At 36.7% G+C, this 17466-nt stretch overlaps 1 protein-coding gene across 4 annotated transcripts in view; it reads left to right on the plus strand.

The window, feature by feature from the left end:
* PTPN3 (protein tyrosine phosphatase non-receptor type 3) overlaps positions 1 to 17466 on the plus strand; it is a 132628-nt gene that overhangs the window by 81719 nt on the left and 33443 nt on the right. For all 4 annotated transcript variants that reach the window (XM_055705144.1, XM_055705145.1, XM_027812005.2 and 1 more), the window contains 6 exons: positions 116 to 250; positions 1754 to 1930; positions 13054 to 13077; positions 15024 to 15222; positions 16196 to 16273; positions 17266 to 17322. In XM_055705144.1, the coding sequence (XP_055561119.1) occupies positions 116 to 250; positions 1754 to 1930; positions 13054 to 13077; positions 15024 to 15222; positions 16196 to 16273; positions 17266 to 17322 (670 nt within the window). The remainder of the gene's footprint in view (positions 1 to 115; positions 251 to 1753; positions 1931 to 13053; positions 13078 to 15023; positions 15223 to 16195; positions 16274 to 17265; positions 17323 to 17466) is intronic.

The raw sequence follows: 17466 nt of genomic DNA on the forward strand, positions 1-17466 counted from the left end.
ACAGGGGACCCTTTAAAACACATGAATTATAAAACTGACTTTCATAAACTTATTTAATTTCGTTTAAGTTTTCTATGCAAAATGATTCATATACAGTTTTTTTATTTCTTTGCAGGTCTGTAAACAGCCAGTACTGCAGAAAAGTTATAGGTGGGATGGTTTGGAACCCATCTATGAGGCGATCTTTATCTGTTGAGCATCTAGAGACCAAAAGCCTTCCTTCTCGATCACCTCCTGTTACCCCTAACTGGTAAATGCAGTTTCAGCCTTTCCCATACCTTCCAGCCTCCTACCTTCTCTAATTGTGTGTACTCTAGCAGAATAATTATGTAGTGTGTATGTATACATTCAAACATTGTTATTCTGAGAATATGTATGATGACAGGAGATGAGTGGGTGTCACCTCAACTTTAGGAAGGCTTTTGATACTGTCTGCCAAAATACTATACCCAATCTAAGACTACATGTTCTGGAAGGGTGGACAACAAGGTGGTTTTTAAAAAAACAAGATGGTTGGATGACTAGACTTAGAGGGGAGTTGTTTGTGAGTTGTACTCTACCTGGATAACAAGTGGAATACTGCAGGGGTCTATTCTGGGGCCTGTCCTGCGTAACATCTTTGTGATCTGGAGGAGGCAATGGAGTGCTTGCTCATAAAGTTTGCAGAGGACACCAAACTGGGGGGATGAGTCAATTAGCTTGGGGGCAGGGCTGCTATTGAAAGGAACCTTAATAGTCTGAAGAAATGGGCCAATAGGAACTGTATGAAATTCAATAAAGACAAATGAAAAGTCCTGTGAAGGAAGAACCAAGTGCAACAGTATTGTCTGTGATGAACTGTCTGGAGAAAGACCTGGTAATCTTCATAGCTCATGTAACAGCTTGCTGCCTATCTGGTGTGCTGTGGCAGCAAAGTCCATAGCAACCTGGCAGTATTAACAGAAGCATGGATGGTAGATCAAGGGAAGTGATTATCCCCGTGTTGCTCGGCATTCATTAGACCTTATTAGAATGCTGCAGCCATTTTTGTGTCCTCTAATACAAAAAAGACACTGACAAACTGGAGCAAGCTCAGCAAAGGTCACCAGCCACCAAGGTATTCAGGAGACTGGACCACTTGCCCTATGAGTAGAGGCTGAGACACCTGCATTTGTTCAGCCTGGAGAAGCAAGCATTTCCCAGATGCCTAATAACAGCCTGGCAATACAGAGGAGGAGGCTAGCTAGAGGATGAGGCCAGGTTCTTCAGTGTTGCAGGATGGGGAGGATGAAGCAACAGGTGTATGTTGCAAAAAGACAGGCTTTGTCTGAACATAAAGAAAAACTGTTTCACAAGGACGGTTGATCAGTGGTTGCTTGGAGCAGCTGTGCAGTCTCCATCCTTCAAGTATTTTGAGATCTGACTGGATATTAAGTAGCCTACTCTGACCTCAGCTGACTGTGCTTTGGAGCAGGAGGTTGGACTAGATGATTTCCATAGGTCCCTTCCAACCTGAATTGTCTTATGATTAGAACTTTAACAATATAGGTGGCATTTTAGAGAGGTGAAAAAAACAAATCAGTTCAGTGTACTGAACCTAGTAGTGTATGATTGCCTAGTATACCATACCAAGTATTTAAAAATTGATTATTTAAAGTGAGACTTGTAGACTTGTCATCAAGATTTTGGAACGTGGATTGCAATAGGATAGAATTTTCACTTTGAATTAATTATTCTGACCTTCCAAATTGTGTTTATGTTCCTTATTTTTAAGGCGGAGTCCTAGACTACGTCATGAAATTCGTAAACCACGACACTCGTCTGTAGATAACCTTACAAATGAGATTAGTTATATTACTGAAACCGAGGATGTTTTTTATACATATAAGGGTTCTCCAACATCAAAGGACAGTGATTCAGAGTTCTCTCAGAACCGTAGTCCACAGAGGAGGTAAGGACTGCTGCAAACAATTCATTGCCTATTTTGACTTTTTAAAAAACACCAAAAAAACTAAACAGCTTTAGTATAAAACAATCACTATCCATTATAATATTAGAATGAGTTTAAACAGTTTTGTGTTTGCATAACCTTTATTTTGACAAATTGCTAAACTGCAAATGCCGTGATACAAAATGACAGGTTAAAAACAAACCAACCCTTCAGCCCTAAACGATTATCAGTAGTTGAGTTCTCAGTAAAATTAGAAAAGTTATTAAGGCATGCTTGTTCATATCTATAATATCCTGAGTCCTAGTAGCTTCTGCTACCCTTTCCTACCTGTTATAACCTTTTTCATTTTTTTGCTGGGGGTGGGGGGTGGGGTGGGGGAGATTTACTGAACTCTTTCAGTGTTCCACATCATCAGCTCAACGTCATCAGTTGAAAGAGGTACTACATTTAAGTAAACACAAGAATATAACAATGCTAGCAGTCATCCATCTTGTTCTTCTTCAGAGGAACTGTAGATTTCTGCTCTAAAGGCAGCCTCTGCTTTTTGCCTTGAGGCTTTTTTGCTGTATCCCTTGAGGACCAACTTTTTTCTCCCTTGCATCAGTATAACCACTTGAAGCACCTGTCTTTTGTGCACTGATTATTTGTTTACTTGTATATTACATTTTCTGTGTGGCTTCACTCTTTTCTTACAGAGGCATTTCTTAACGAGTAACTCCAGATAAACACAGCATTTATTTTACAAATAATGTACAAAGTTATTGATTGTTCAGTCTCAAAAAGAAAACAGAGCTACTTCAAAACTTTCAGCTGGGGAGAATACCATGTATTAAAATGCAGGTTCCTTTGTAATGTTACAAAAGGAAAGTGGTTTCTAGTGATCCTGAGTAACTTTGAAGCAAGATGTATTTTTAGAAGCAGTGTATTATTGGAAGCTGACAGGACTTAACTCTGTGATAGAGTGCAGCTACTAACTGTAGCTTTAAACTCTAGGTTTAAACTGTTTCCTTCAAATTCTAATACAATAATGTTGGCACTGCATTACAGCAGAGAGGTTTCTATGAAAGAAGGGAAAATTAGCATGCTGTATGCATATTTGGAGTTTGTCATTGTGGTGTTTTATATTGTTTTTCTATTTTTCTGACTGAAAGTCAGATGAACCTTAGTAATAGTAGTGCCAGTAATAGCTGTGGTAATAAATGAAAGCAATGCATCTAGATGTTGTCAACAATTGTAGATAGAAAGCCATGTCTTCCCTATGTTTTAACATTTTACAGATTATACACTTGAAGTATTTTCTGAGTAATAATACTGACAGACTATAAGAGGAGATGATGAGGGTAGAAGCTCTGTAGACAGAAAACTGAGTTGCCGTGCTGTGTTCTGTGACAGGGGAATTGTCCTGCCAGTTAGTACGTTGTTGGGTTTTTTCTTTATTTTCTTTTTTTTTTTTCTTCCCTGTAGTTTTTTTTTTTTCCTTCCCTTCCTCTTTTGCCGGTCCTATGGCTACTGAGAATGGAGTGGGAAAGCCTGCTTTATTGCTGTTTCTCAGACAGTGAAAATCTCATATTCATTTATTTTCTGAGCACTAAATGACGATGCAGTATCTGAGTAATATCGCTCACTGTGGAGAAGATTACTGTTATTACCTCATATAAACCAAATTTTCTATACATCTTATCCGCAACACAATCTTGGTTTCTTGGGTATGTTTATAATATTTGATACTCTGCAGGTAATTAAAAATAATGCCTGCATAGATCTGATTAAATTTGAAGTTTGTCTTTTGGAGAAAGAATGGTAACACGTGGAATGAATGATCATTTGTTGTATTGACTGCTAGAATTCTGTGAAATAAAATGATAGTTAATACTTTCCTTTTTAACAATTGAGTAACCGTACAAATGAAAAAATTTCTTCTTTACACAGAAGTTGTAAACAGTTTATGTTAGTCCACATTCCAGTTTTTCTCCTTTGATATTCTTAAAGTAATCATTACTTGCCTCACTTGCTGTGTTGAAAGATGTAAAGTAAAATTTAAGTATATATAGGTATTAAAATCTTACCCTGAATGCTTTATGAAAGAGGGAATCTTACCCTGTCAGATACATCTGTTTTATAAGTAAAAAGTTTAACTTGTGTATCTTTGGGATTACACTTGTCCTGGACTTTTGCCACGCTTCAGGAATATTTAGATATTAACTATAAAACACCTTGCAGTGTACTGATAAATCTCTTAAAGCCAACTTACCCACTTTTGCCATCCTGATTTTTAGTAGATTTGAATTGACATTATTGAAACATGTTATGGAAAAAAATAATTTGAAATTTCAGTATCTCTTTTTCATTAGAAGAGAGCCAAGAGTAGCTTCTTATAGTCCTGCTAATATACACTGTCTTTAGAGGGTTCTTTTTTTACTGTCCAGCCTGATTTCTGAAGCTATAAAAACAAAAAAAAAAGTGTTAGTTACTGCTAATTATAACTAATAAATAGCTTTGGTATGAAAAAAATCTGAAATATTTTTGGAGTGCTACTAGCAAACAACTGTACAAAGCTGATTTTTAATCACTGAATTCTTATGTCTGGGACCATAAATCTTAATTATAATCATGCATCTGCTTGACTTTTGTAAACTAAATGTGTTCACATCAGTTTCTTTTACTGCATCTGAAGCCTAAGACTGCAAGTTGCAGTTAGCACAGGATATGGCTCTTCTCTGTTTTTCAGGCTGCCATCAGCATTTCAGAGGTGAGAGCTAGTTTTCACCTGTTTCATTTCAGCCCTTGGGAAACCTGTTAAGTCTTTTTCATTAAAACTACAAGTGGTTCAAGACAGACCTACCTTCAAACTGTTCTGTTGTGTTAGAGTGCTTTTTGAGACAAACACATAGGTAAAACTCATGTAACAAGATTTGCAGTGTACCTAATCCTGCCAAGGCATGTTTGGAACCTTGGTAGGTATCAGAACTGTAGAAGCCACTGCTGCTAGCAGAGTACGTACACCTGCGTTTATTTCTCTATACACCTTTTTTTTTTTTTTTGTATCCTGACAATACCAAGTATAATTATATTCTTAATAATCGATTTTCTTCCTTGGTGTGGTTACTGACTTAAGGGAATCAATGAAGTTCCATTTTCTTTCTATAAAACAGTACACAACTTAGAAGACAAATTATGTGCTCTTAGTTTCAAGAGCATAAAACAGAGCTATTAACATTTCTTTATCCATTTCTTTAAGTATATTGCATGCTGCTAAATACTTTGAGTATGCTACAAATGAGGGTCAAAAAGATTTTGTCATTTATTACATTGCTTTAAAAAACACACAGTGTTTGTTTTAAAGATGTTTTTTTATTAACATTCTACTTTCTAACTGAAATTTATGAGGTATATCACAAGGCTGTGACTTGAATAAAGAATATTAGAAAATAGAGCAAGCCATGCACGTAGGTGAACTACAGAAAGCTGGGGCAAGCTTATGAGTCTTGTGTTTGGTGTCACTAAATTGCCTCTGCTACCCAAATTATTTAAGGTACTTTCACATTCAAGTACAATTTGAGGCTCAGAGATAGTGAAAAGAAGCAATTTTTCTCTCTGATTAGTGTCTGCAGAAAAGATTGGAGCTATCCATTACATATGTATTATAGAGAAAAAAATTGCTCTAATCCCAAATTAACATATATGAAATAGAGCTTTATTCACAGGGTTTTCAATAGGTTTGCTTATCTAAGCCAACTATCTCAAATCACAGCTGCATACAAAACCTGTCATCAAAGACAGTGCTGAAGAGGACTTCAAGAGGACTTTTGTTTAGCCCAGGGCTTCCCAGCCTTTGTGAAGAAAGCATCCCCTGTCAGTTCTTTCTCCTCTTTGTTGCCCTGCTGCTGTGCATCTCATCTGACTGCTACTGCCACTGAAAAATTAACACTAACACAGACACGGAGCCCACACTGAGCCTTCTGAAGTCTCATAGTGCTTTCTGTGTTATACCACACTTTTTTTATGGCTGTGCCTCACCAGTTCAGAACAGGTAATCCAGTCTGTCTTGTGACTATGTGCTGTACTCGCTCTGTCGTTATATTTATCCCATGCCTACGTGCGTATGCACATGATACTACTACTATTTTGGTTTTAAAATTATTTGAAGAATAATATTGTGGTAAAACATACTAATTAGTAAGTGCACTTGTTTAATAACTGTTTTTCACTTAAAATTGGCTTTCCCTAGTCTTGATTTCAGCTTCCCTAAAGATTTTTCTCTTGAAAGATTTGCGTTTTCTTCATTGAAGCACTGCTGCTACTGATTTACTACATATCTTATTTTAAGCAAAGTAGAAAACTTCTCTCTATTCTGTGAGGTTACATATCTTGTCTTCAGATGTCCTTAAACACTGAGATGCACATTAGGGAAGAGTTATGAATATGAAGTCTTATGGCTTTTCTTTAAGATAGAAAATAAGTTATATTATGAGGCTTTATTTCTAAAATCATCTCTGTGGAATAGCTGCTTTAATATGGGTTTTTTTCAAAGTCATGTCATATCAACAGGCTGCCTGGCACCAACCCATCCTGACCGTCTGTTATTCTAATACATTAGCTCCAGGGAGAGGTTGCCTTTGAGATAAATGTTTCCCTTTCAGTGTAACAGATTTAAACCACAGCTGGTTATTTTTAAAGGCAGGCTGGTGGACTTGTGCAAGGAATTCTTTTTGGTTGCACTTTTTTCTTTTTTTAGCGTGGTATAGTACCTGAAGATTACCAATGTTGCAGTCTGTCTTGATAAAGGTACCACTACAGTTTCCAAATCTGGAATAAAGAAAGCTTCACTGGTGTAGTGGAGCAAATCATCATCAGTGATTCACCTTTCTGTGACACTAATGAAGTCTGTGTGCTATGTCATTTAAGGGCAAAAGGCTACAGTGAAAATGAAATAGTCATACTGAAATATGTGACATTTTCAAGGCCATGTTGGGAAATTCTAAAATATCTTTGATTTAAGCAGTAACCTTCAAATTTAAGTTGGCTTTAACTGGGGCAATAGACTGATTACATTTTGGAATCATGTACTCTGACATGCTTCATCTTGTATCAGATGTTAGGTTTTGTCTTGAAAGACTGCACTGTCCATCCCCAGAGCAAGTTCTGGCTCCTATCATTGGTATCTTTATTAAAAAAAAAATAAAATAGTAGTAACTTAATGGTTTTCACACCCAGTAGTTCATGTAGGAGTCTTCACTGATGAGCTGTTACAAGAACAGAAAAAAAACCAAAAACTTGAAAGAAACTAGCTTACCCTTTACCTGCAAATAAATAAGTGAAAATTTAAACTACTAAGCTGAGTTTACTTGTTTTCTTATGTTCAAGTATTTTTGTAAACTAAAAAATGGTAGATTTAAATGTTTTGATAATATGCATTTTAAACACTTGGTGACCTTAAAATACTAAGGTCCAAGGTTTGCCATGAAAACATAAGGACATGTAACCAAGCAGTGTTTAAGGAGCTTTGAACTTTAATTTTCTCTGTGTATTTCTTTCCTGTTTTCTCAAGCATCTTCTGGTGCCTGAGGTGTGATACAGATGTTCACACTTCACAGCGCAATGAGAAATGAAAGTGAATGAATAAATGACAAAAAATGAAAATTGAAAACCAGTGTTTAATGCTTTTAACCTCAGAGAACCCAGCTGTGGGAAGCCACGTGGTTTTCTGCTGGTCACTATGAAGAGGGAAGTGTCCTCCGCTCTTTCCTGTTCATGGATTTAAGGTTTTACTTTGTGGGAAGACCATGCATCGTTGCCAACACCCACACTTGCCCCCTAACTGAATGTTGTCTCATTGAAGTAAGCTGGGATTTCTTTTGGACAGGAAGGTGTTAGATGCAAAGGGTTACTAAAACAAGCAGGTTTCCTTGCAGTTCAGGATAATCTTATTCATGTTACCTGTGCTGGACTGATTTCTACTTTATATGAGGAGCAGAGCTTACTTTTGACGTTTTAAATTCGGGATTAATGGCTTGTGCTTTTTAAAATGCTTTTTATGCTACAGGTGGAATAGTTTGGAGTGTTAATATAGCTGTTGCTTGCCCTCTTAATGCCTTTTTTCATGTTTTTGAATACTTTTCTGAGTGGGAAGGGTACTTGTTAATAAGAATACAAAAAATTAAATATGTATATAAGGTGCTGTCTTAAGGGGTAAAAATAACTGGATTATTGGCTTGGGAAAAATAACCTGATAAATCTGTGTTGGAGGGTCTTGCTACTTGAACTGTAATCAGTTTCTCTTGTTCACTCTAATTAAATGTTCCGTAACCAAACATCTTTGGTTCAGTGGACTGCGTAGGAACAAGTGTTTTGGTAGGTTTTTTAAAGTAGACTCAGTGGCCTGACAGAAAAGATTAGCTGTGAAATTTTCTGTTTAACCAGCAAGATTATTGTAAAACACATTTCTAAGTGATAAGCTATAGTATTAGTCAGTAAGAAAAACTTACTGACAGATGAGGTATATTAGATCTTTTTTAGAGTCATTACACTGGTGTGGGTGAGATAAATCTGGCTGGTTATTCATAGATGTGAGCATATGATGTATGCGAACCGGAAGGCTGTGGGGGTTGAGGAAGGGTCGGTCTCATTTTTGCCTTACTCTACCAAAAGAGGGTCATCAAGAATATGGAGCCAACTCTTCTTGGAGGTGCACAGCAAAAACATGTGAGGCAGTGGACAAAGTTACAGCAAGGGAAATGCTCAGAAGACACTGGGGGGAGGAGGGGGTGGGGAAATCACATCAAGATGTACACATTGACAGAAAGATGGAAGTGTTTCCATCCTTGAAGACCCTCAGAATGCAAAGTGACAGGGCCCTGAAAACCCTCATCTAACTTTTGATGTTGGCTATTCTTTGGACAAGAGTTTAGTTGATTTCTCAAGATCCATTCCAACCTAAATAACTTTGAGTCTACAATTCATTTTGTTATAAATGCAACGTATTCCCCCATAAGCTTTTCTCTTAAACATGTTTGCAAAGCTATAAACCTCTTTAACTTATATTCTAAAACTATCTTTTGCTGGTGATATAGATGGTATAATGTGTATAGTCTTACAGTTGGAGAGGAAGGAAATGAAATGATGAACTAGTATACAAAAAGGAAATTCACTTGCACTGTGCTATGAATTTCTGGAAGTGCATGTACACTGCTGGTGTAAGTGTGATACATCATCTGGTGAAGGTATTGCACTGAAAATAGATTTCCTGAACGGATGCTGCATTTGTTCAATTCTTTCAACTTACCATTTTGATAGACAATAAACTGTAGGTGCATAGTGAGCTTTGGTGAATGTACTATGGGAACAAATCAATATTTTAACTAAAATTTAATTCCTTTTGTGGACAACATTTTTGAAGTGTAACTGTAGATGAAAGTACCCTTCAGATGTATCCAGCCAAGTCCTAGTAACTAGTTTCTTAGTAGGAAATTGCAAAAGCCATTTTAAACTAAGTTTTTTCCTTAGTTTTTCGTTATATACAGATGCAATCAATTCCTTGTTCTTAAAATCTGCTACATTTCACAAAAGTGCATTGTCCTTGTTTGTGTACTTCAGCCTTTCTCTAGGAGTATGTCCTCCTAATACTGGTCAATGGATCTGACATTTCAATTGGTTTCAAATTAGTATTTTAAGACTACAACTAATAGACTTTTATCAGTTTACTCTGCTTTTCCACTCAGATATACATTAAAATAGTGCACATATATATTTTGCTTACATGTAACCCTTTCTTTTTAAATATGTATCCTTATTAAAATGTACTACACTTTCCTTGCCAGTTCAAGAAACAAGCATTTTGCATCCAGAAAGAATGTCTCAAAGCTGAATTGCGAATCTGTGATAAGGCAAATTTTGCAGCAAGCCAAGCAGTTGCAGAGTATCAGAGTACATGAAACTTCCATGGAAAGTCAGTAAACCTGGAATATGGTCAATAGAGGCAATGCAGAGTAACTGAAAGTATCCTTTTATGGGTGATGGCAGCAGCTTACCAAATGTGAATGTTTGGAATTTGCAGAAAATCACTGAAAAACTTGTGTATACCATGAAGTCCTCAGGTTTTTCTGTAATGGTACTTATAAGTATGCAACACAAAGAATCTACATGGCTGCCTTACAGAGTTATTCAGTTCATAGAAATGCTGCATATTCTGTGTTGCTGTCTAAAAGGCAGCAAAAATGTGGTGTTGCAAACGTCTTCCACTTATTTGGCTTATGAATAATAATAATCCCAGTTTTAATGGTGAGCTCTCAGAAAAGAGGTGATAATGGAAGTGCTGGCATACTCAGTCTCCCTAGCCCTGCAGGTGTTACGATAAAAGAAGCTTTAAGAACTACAAGAACAGCACAAGGGCAAAACCTACAGATGTTTCCTTCAGTTGTTTTGTAAAGGGGGGAGTTCTGCTACTCTGCTATTGTTTCAGTTGTCCCTTTTCTCTCGGGGTTTTACTCTGCTGTATTTTATCATCTTCACTTCTCAGAATAGCAGAATTCCCTGGTAGGGCACACCAAAATGAGGAGGAGGGATCTTTCCTTAAGACCTTGTCCTCATGACAGAAGAGGAGAGTTAGCCTTTTCAGGGCAAAGAGCTTTATAATAAATTCATCAACAGAGCAATCAACAGTGAGTGAAAGATTGAAACGGCAGCATTTTAGATACATTGTGGATTAAGGAACAGAAATTACCTGCAGTTTTAAAGCATTTGCTTGTTAGCTGCACCAATGGAAAGCTTAATCTCCTTGCGAGGAAGGGATCTCTTTCTTGATGAAAAAGTTGAATGGCTGGTCTGGTGAGTGTTCTCTTTTATTGACTTAAAATATTGTCCTTGTCTTATGTTGTGAAATGAGGAAGAGAGGTTAGTGAAATGTGGAATAATGTATAGCCAGAAAAGATCATCTAGTTTTTCGTGTTTAAGGTACTTTATTGTATTGGTGAGCAATTAAATGCTAAAAATACTATTTAACTGAGTTTCAGAACAAAATTCTACAGCTCTAGCATGCTGAGCTACTGAGGACTTTTGAAGACACGGCTGCTTTTCCCTGATGAATTCTTTTAGGCCTTGAATTTGGTCACTTTCCAGGTCAAGTTTTTGGCTATCTTTCTCCACTTTAGAAGGTTACAGCATGATTCAATACCTGTTTAAGCGCTGATATGTTTCAATTAAAGTGCAATAATCCAACAGATAAACCTTCAGCAAATACTACTAAGAGCTTATATCCCACATTTAAGTCTCAAAATGTATTACTAAGAAGATGAAAAATTTGCTATATTTTATACACAATATTTGAATGGAAGCCCAAGTTGTTTTTTACTGTCTGAAATTACCTCGCTATTGGGAGGAAAGAGAGGAGATAATACATAAAATTAGGGACATTGCATCGATTTGCACCATAGTTCTTTGTGTGTAAGTTTTTGATGAAGACTTTTGAAAGGATTAATTTAGGGCGCCTTGAATTCCACACAGTTTAGTAATAAGAGTGGTAGCTCTGCTGTGGCAAAACATAGAAAAGATATAGGGTTTCATTGTTCTTTGCCTCACAAGGAAATCAATTAGCTTAAATGAAAATAAAGTCAATGTTTCTTTATTTTTAGCATGACTTCCTAAGGAAATAAAGCTTATGTCATTGCACTGCCTGTCTGCCTCTATATTCCCACTTAAGAACATTTGGACAATTGCAGTCAAATCTAATGTAGGAGTCAAGTTTTCAGAGGCAAATTTTTCTACAAGATTAGCGAAAGTTGGTGACTAGGCATAAAAAAAAAAAATCCTTTAAACTGACATCTTCCTCTCACTGAGCAATTACAGCATGAGTTCAATGATTGTCTGTTCCATTTAGATGTGGGCTGGTCAGGCAGCAAGTGAGTGCGCATTCTCAAAGGATCTGCTGGGCACTGCTGGCATTTAGGGGGGAAAAAATACCATGGGGCTTGCATACAAGGAGAACCAGAGGTATTTGTGGGAGAGTGGGGGTAGATGTCAGTGGAATCAGAAGGGAGGCATGACTGCGATGAAAAAGAAAATGCTTGGTTCTTTAAAAAAAAGGTAAAATACACACAACCCAAACCTCCACAAATTCCTATGGAATCAAGCTCACCATCTCTGCCTCTCAATGAAGAGTTTCTTCATATTGTAGAATACATAGAAGGGAACTTAACTAGGCTGATACTGCTGCTATTTTTACTGTAGTTTTGATGAAATATAGTACGTAGTTCTTAGTAGTGGGGGTTTTAGAGATCAATAATTAAAAAAATTAACCCTATACTGTGAATTGCCTCCTATAACGTGATGATTCAACAACTCTGCATTCAAACCAAACTACTTCATGTTTGTATTTGTCTAGCATGGACTTTTATCACTCCGGGTTTTTTGGTCATTACTTAATTAAATTTGTAAAGCTAGCCCATCTGCCATAAACTTACCAAAAAGTGCTTGCAAAGCAAAGTAACTTTTACTTTCAAATTTATCTTCATATCACAGCTGTTGTTTTAATTGATGTAATGTAGTTTAACTCACTGTTCCAGGTGATTTCTGACAAAGCTGACTGAATGCCTTGGAAAATGCCATGTACTGCAAATTTTGATTTCTTCTCTGTATTAGCTTGTCCTCATCTGTGTAACCACTTCAGCTTTAGCTATGCTTTGTCTTAAAGTTCTCTGTCAACATCTGTTCTGCTTTCAGATTATGAGAATGTGTGAGAAACTCCATGCTTCTGAAGCTGCCTATGCTCATTTCTTGTTACCTATACATAAAGATTTTGCCACATTTGACTTTTTGCAAAATACCGTCAGTGATGTCTGTAGTTACTGTGGTCCAATCTAAAACTTTGTTAAATGATGTAGCATGTCTTGCTAACAAGAGCTGCTCTGGAATTTTTCTTGGAGTGTTTCATAAATTCTGTAATTGTCTGATTTATACTTTCAGCATAGGATTAAGTATTCTTTAATTTACTGTGAGCACACCTTTTGGCTTTTATGCAGGCATTTTTTTTTTTTTTTTATTAGAGTTTAGGTCTTGTTTTCCTGAAGATTTAACTTATATTCTTTTACTGTTTTGTTTTGGTTTCCTTTTTTTATTTTTTATTTAAACAGGTCATCTGAACAAGAATCACCAAAGTGAGTTTTCTTTAAACTTTCTACTGTAGAATCTCTAGCTCTAAGATAAAAGTACATAACTTGAACTGATTTTTCAAAGTAGTGATCTTGTATGGTTAAAGGACATAAATAAATGTATAAACCAATGAAGATAGTAAAGATTTGTAGGGAAAAAATAGTTTTTGCATCAGTCCTAATACACCCCTAATCACTGTTAACAAGAAAGTTGGTTAAAAACTGTTGTAAAAGTTTAAAGATGCAATAATCCACTGGTAATTTTACGTGGTAGCTTTATATAGTGCCAGAGGGCATTAACTGAAATAATTTTTCATATTTTTCTGGCATTGGGTTGTTTTTTTGTTCTACACTGAAAAAACATTATGATCTGTATTCTCAATTTGTAAGTGAAACGTTTGGAGTTTTTTAAATTACTGTATTCTGAAAAACTTATTAGGGTGTTTTTACATGTACAGTGTTCCTCCTTGCTTATCATGAAAAGTCCTGGAAGCTATCAAATAAAAGCACAATTGTGATGGTATAATTCCTTCAAGTGTCATTATAGTTCACTACTTCAAAATATTTTGAAATTATTGAGAGCACCAAGTGGATAAGATCTGGCAAACACTGAAAATATATTTTCTGTAATAACTGAAAATTCTGCAAATGCTCCACAAAACCCTTAGTTCCCATTGCCAAGTACACATAGTATAACTGAACATGGGAAATATTATGGCAAGAATACATTTGCTTGATGGCACCTTTCAAATGTTTACATTTGTTGCAGTCAGATTTCCATAAGCTGCGAAATAAGTGTGTTATTAAAGTTTGCTGCAGTGTGAGTCCTGTATGTTAAAAGCCTAAGCTACGTCCCTCTGTAGTGCAGTATTACTTCCTCACTGACAGCTAGCAGCGGCTGCTGGAAATAGTTAAAAAAAGCTCACATATACAGTTAGATTAGTATCAGAGCAGAAACAAATGTTTGATTTTACGAATTTTAATGCCAGGGTTTAATTGCATATACTTGTGCTACTTTAACCCTGTGAGAAGTTAATGTTGCTTTTAGGGATAAACTGCAATAAACAAGTAACGGCACGTGTACTTCAAGGATCAAATATCCTTCACTGCAGCGCTGGCTCGTCAGCAGCAGTGCAGAGTGTTCTTGCAAAACGTACTGCCACTGAGCATGGCGATCTGTTGTGTGAGCAAGAGGTCTGTCTGCAGAGGGGTAGTACAGGGAGCCAGGACTCCGTTTTTGCCATACACAGCGCTGTATGTTAGTGATAGAAAACTGTCTGAGCTGTACCTGAGCTTTCCCCAGGACAGCGAATTTCATGAAGTATTATATAGTATTTATAAAGATGGAACAGTTAGTTTGTCCGGTATCTGTGAGTTTGGCCCAATTAAAGAAGGGGTTTAGTTGTATTAGAGGTCTGCATTTCATCCTTTTCATAAGAGGCCATGTAGCTAAATGAATGTTTGAAAGGTCCTGGGGCACCACCAGGCCATTTGGCCCATTCTAAGATTTGAGGTATTTAATTACTGACTTTTGTTATGCTTGAATTTTAAGGTCCTTGAATCACTAGGCCAGACCTACATCCCAGTTTAATTCTGGGTCCTTCTACGTGGTTATAACTAACTCAATAAGCTCCCCTGGGGTTCAGCTCTCCTCACGTTACTGTGATTTCCTGTGCCACTGCAATAGCACCTTTCACTACTAACATGGAAATACTTTGCTAAAATGTTTTTGCTACTTCAGTTTTGTTTTGTCCATTCTTCTCGATGCCCAGATCAATGATCAGTTTAGATCATACACCAGTCCTGTTATCCTGTACCTCTACGAGTGGTGTTAAATCTAAGTATAAAGTTGGCTTGCTCCTTTAACTGGGCGGTACATTTGTATGTTGTACTAGTTAACTTAAAAATCTAGATAATGATACCCTTGTAATGTTTGTCCTTTTTAAATGAAGGAATGTATTGGGAAACAGTCCAACGCGGAATTCTGTGACCCACATCTCACCTAAAGCCTTGGCTCAGTCTCCCAATGGAGTTGGTAACATTTCTGGCCCTTACCCATTGGAAGGGGTGGATAAACAGTTCTTAGAAACATATGACAACGTTACAAGGAGTAGCTCAACAGAAGATTCCAACCAGTACTACTGTGATAAGGTATGTTCAATTGTGTGCTTTTAAAGTCAAAACTAGTACTGAATGTAGCTTTGAACTGTAGATTAAGAATGCACAAAATTTGTGGTTATATTTCAGGATGAGAATATTTTATGCAGCAATAAGAATAAATCTTGTCTTACTACAAATTTGTCCAAGGTTGTATACCACAGTATGATAGGCAAGCCTGCGAACTGCATTGATTTCCATAGTCCAGGCTTCCAGGAGCATCTGCAGGGGAAGTTCCTAGTGGAATGGGAATCTTTGTTTGATTAAATCTTATTTCCTCCATGGGGAAAAAGCATGGAACTCAGGTTGCTATATGGCTTCATAGTAGGCACAGTTCTGCTTTATCTTGGGCATCTCTTCTTCAGGATGGTTGAACATCCTTTGAATTCTGTGCTGACTAGAGAGCAGCTGCTCCTTGCTAGTGTTATGGTAGTGGATCATTCCTCCCCTTTCTCCAGACTGTTCCAGCAGGGCGCTGAACAGCTTCCTAACCTGCCTGTCCAGTAGCTGCTGCAAACTTCTAATCCTTCTGGCTTGTGGATTTCTTGCGTAAGATACCAATGCAACCATTTACAGGAGAAAAATTGGGGAAAAAGTAGTCACTTCATAGTCCTTAGAGTAGAATTGATTCAAACGTGTTGCACCTAACACTTTTTCCTTTTAAGTCACCTTTAGTAAAGAGAACACTTTGAAAATTTTAATAGGAGCTATAAACTGAGAAAGCTGAGAGTAACAGGACAGAGCAAGCAGAGTATCTATTTACTGTTATGTATGTTGCCATTTTTACAATTTAAAAGATTACTATCATGAGTATGTTCTGTGACTTTAGCTTCTTCCTATTTTAAAGATGGATTTACATAGATTATTCTTGTTAAGCACATCTAAATTTGGATGCACTATTTTCTAATTTGCTGATATTTTTTAAAAAATTAGAAAAGTTTTGGGTTTTTTTTCCTGTGTATTGCAGAATGATCTAATTGAGGGAGATTTACTTCTGGTGCGTATCATACCAGATGAAGATGGGAAGTTTGGATTTAATCTAAAGGTAAAACAGCAATTTTGTAGTTATTGTTATATGCTTTATAGAGATACTATGCTTTGAGGTTATGATTATTTTTCATTTTTAATGCAGTGCTTTGGAGAAAGCAGTGTATTCTACAGGAATTTTTTATGGACCAAGATTTTTTAAAAAGTGGCAGCCTAATCCTTAAATGCTAAAGCAACTTTTACAGAAATAAGTCTCTACTAGTTCTCTGGTGTTTTGTTGCATATACTATGGGCATGGCAGATTTCCAAAGCAGACTGCCAGTTTGGCTGCTTGAATGGCAACTTGGAAGCCTAATGTAATGCATCAACTTTTAGAAGATCGGACCTCTGTATTATAAAACAAGTTAAATAGTTTATGCTATCCAATTAGATATATCCATCAAAAGATCATATTGGAAGGCTGAAAATTAATTTGTGAAGAAAACTGAAATTACTGTTGATAATTGACTGTTGTGAATTTTTTACGTTCTCTCACTGAAATTCCATTTAAGGAGATAGAGTAATGTGTAACCATAATATCAAGATTGGGGCAAAGTCTTGTCTTTTCTTTCACCTTGGGCATTTATTGGTGGGGCAGTCATAGAACATCACATAAAGAGAATAAGGGAGTACAGTTGTCTGGAAGCTGATCCTTTGCAGGTTCGATCACAACATCTAAGAACGCTGTCCACCTTGCAAGTTCAAGTGTTGAATAGTCTTGTTTGAAGGGTAGGGTTAAAATAAATGCTGCATTTGTTCTGTTGATTGCTTATTAAAATATATGGCCAAGCAAAGATGCTGGGTCTAGTTTACTGGAATGTGGTAGATCTAAAGACACTGCACACACACAGACACACCCATTTACTGATGAAAATTCAGTCTTACCAACCCCGCCTATAATGACAAAGCATCAAGTTTATATAAAACCAAAAACAAGTGATTACTTGTATGAAACGCTGCTATTGGTTAATGACATATTTTATGATTGTTATTTATTTGACATTCCTCTAGGGTGGTGTAGATCAGAAAATGCCATTAGTGGTATCAAGAATAACTCCAGGATCACCTGTAAGTAAATTCTTAAGCCTTCTAATCCCTTCCTTTATTACTTCCACCACCACTCAGAGGTCCATACGTGTAGGAATCTGGACATGCTTAACCAGTATGAGAGAGAAGCTGAGCTGTTCTCTTTAGACCAGCACTTTCTTAAAC

This window comes from Falco cherrug, chromosome 3 (genome assembly GCF_023634085.1).
Source record: "Falco cherrug isolate bFalChe1 chromosome 3, bFalChe1.pri, whole genome shotgun sequence".
NCBI lineage: Eukaryota > Metazoa > Chordata > Aves > Falconiformes > Falconidae > Falco > Falco cherrug.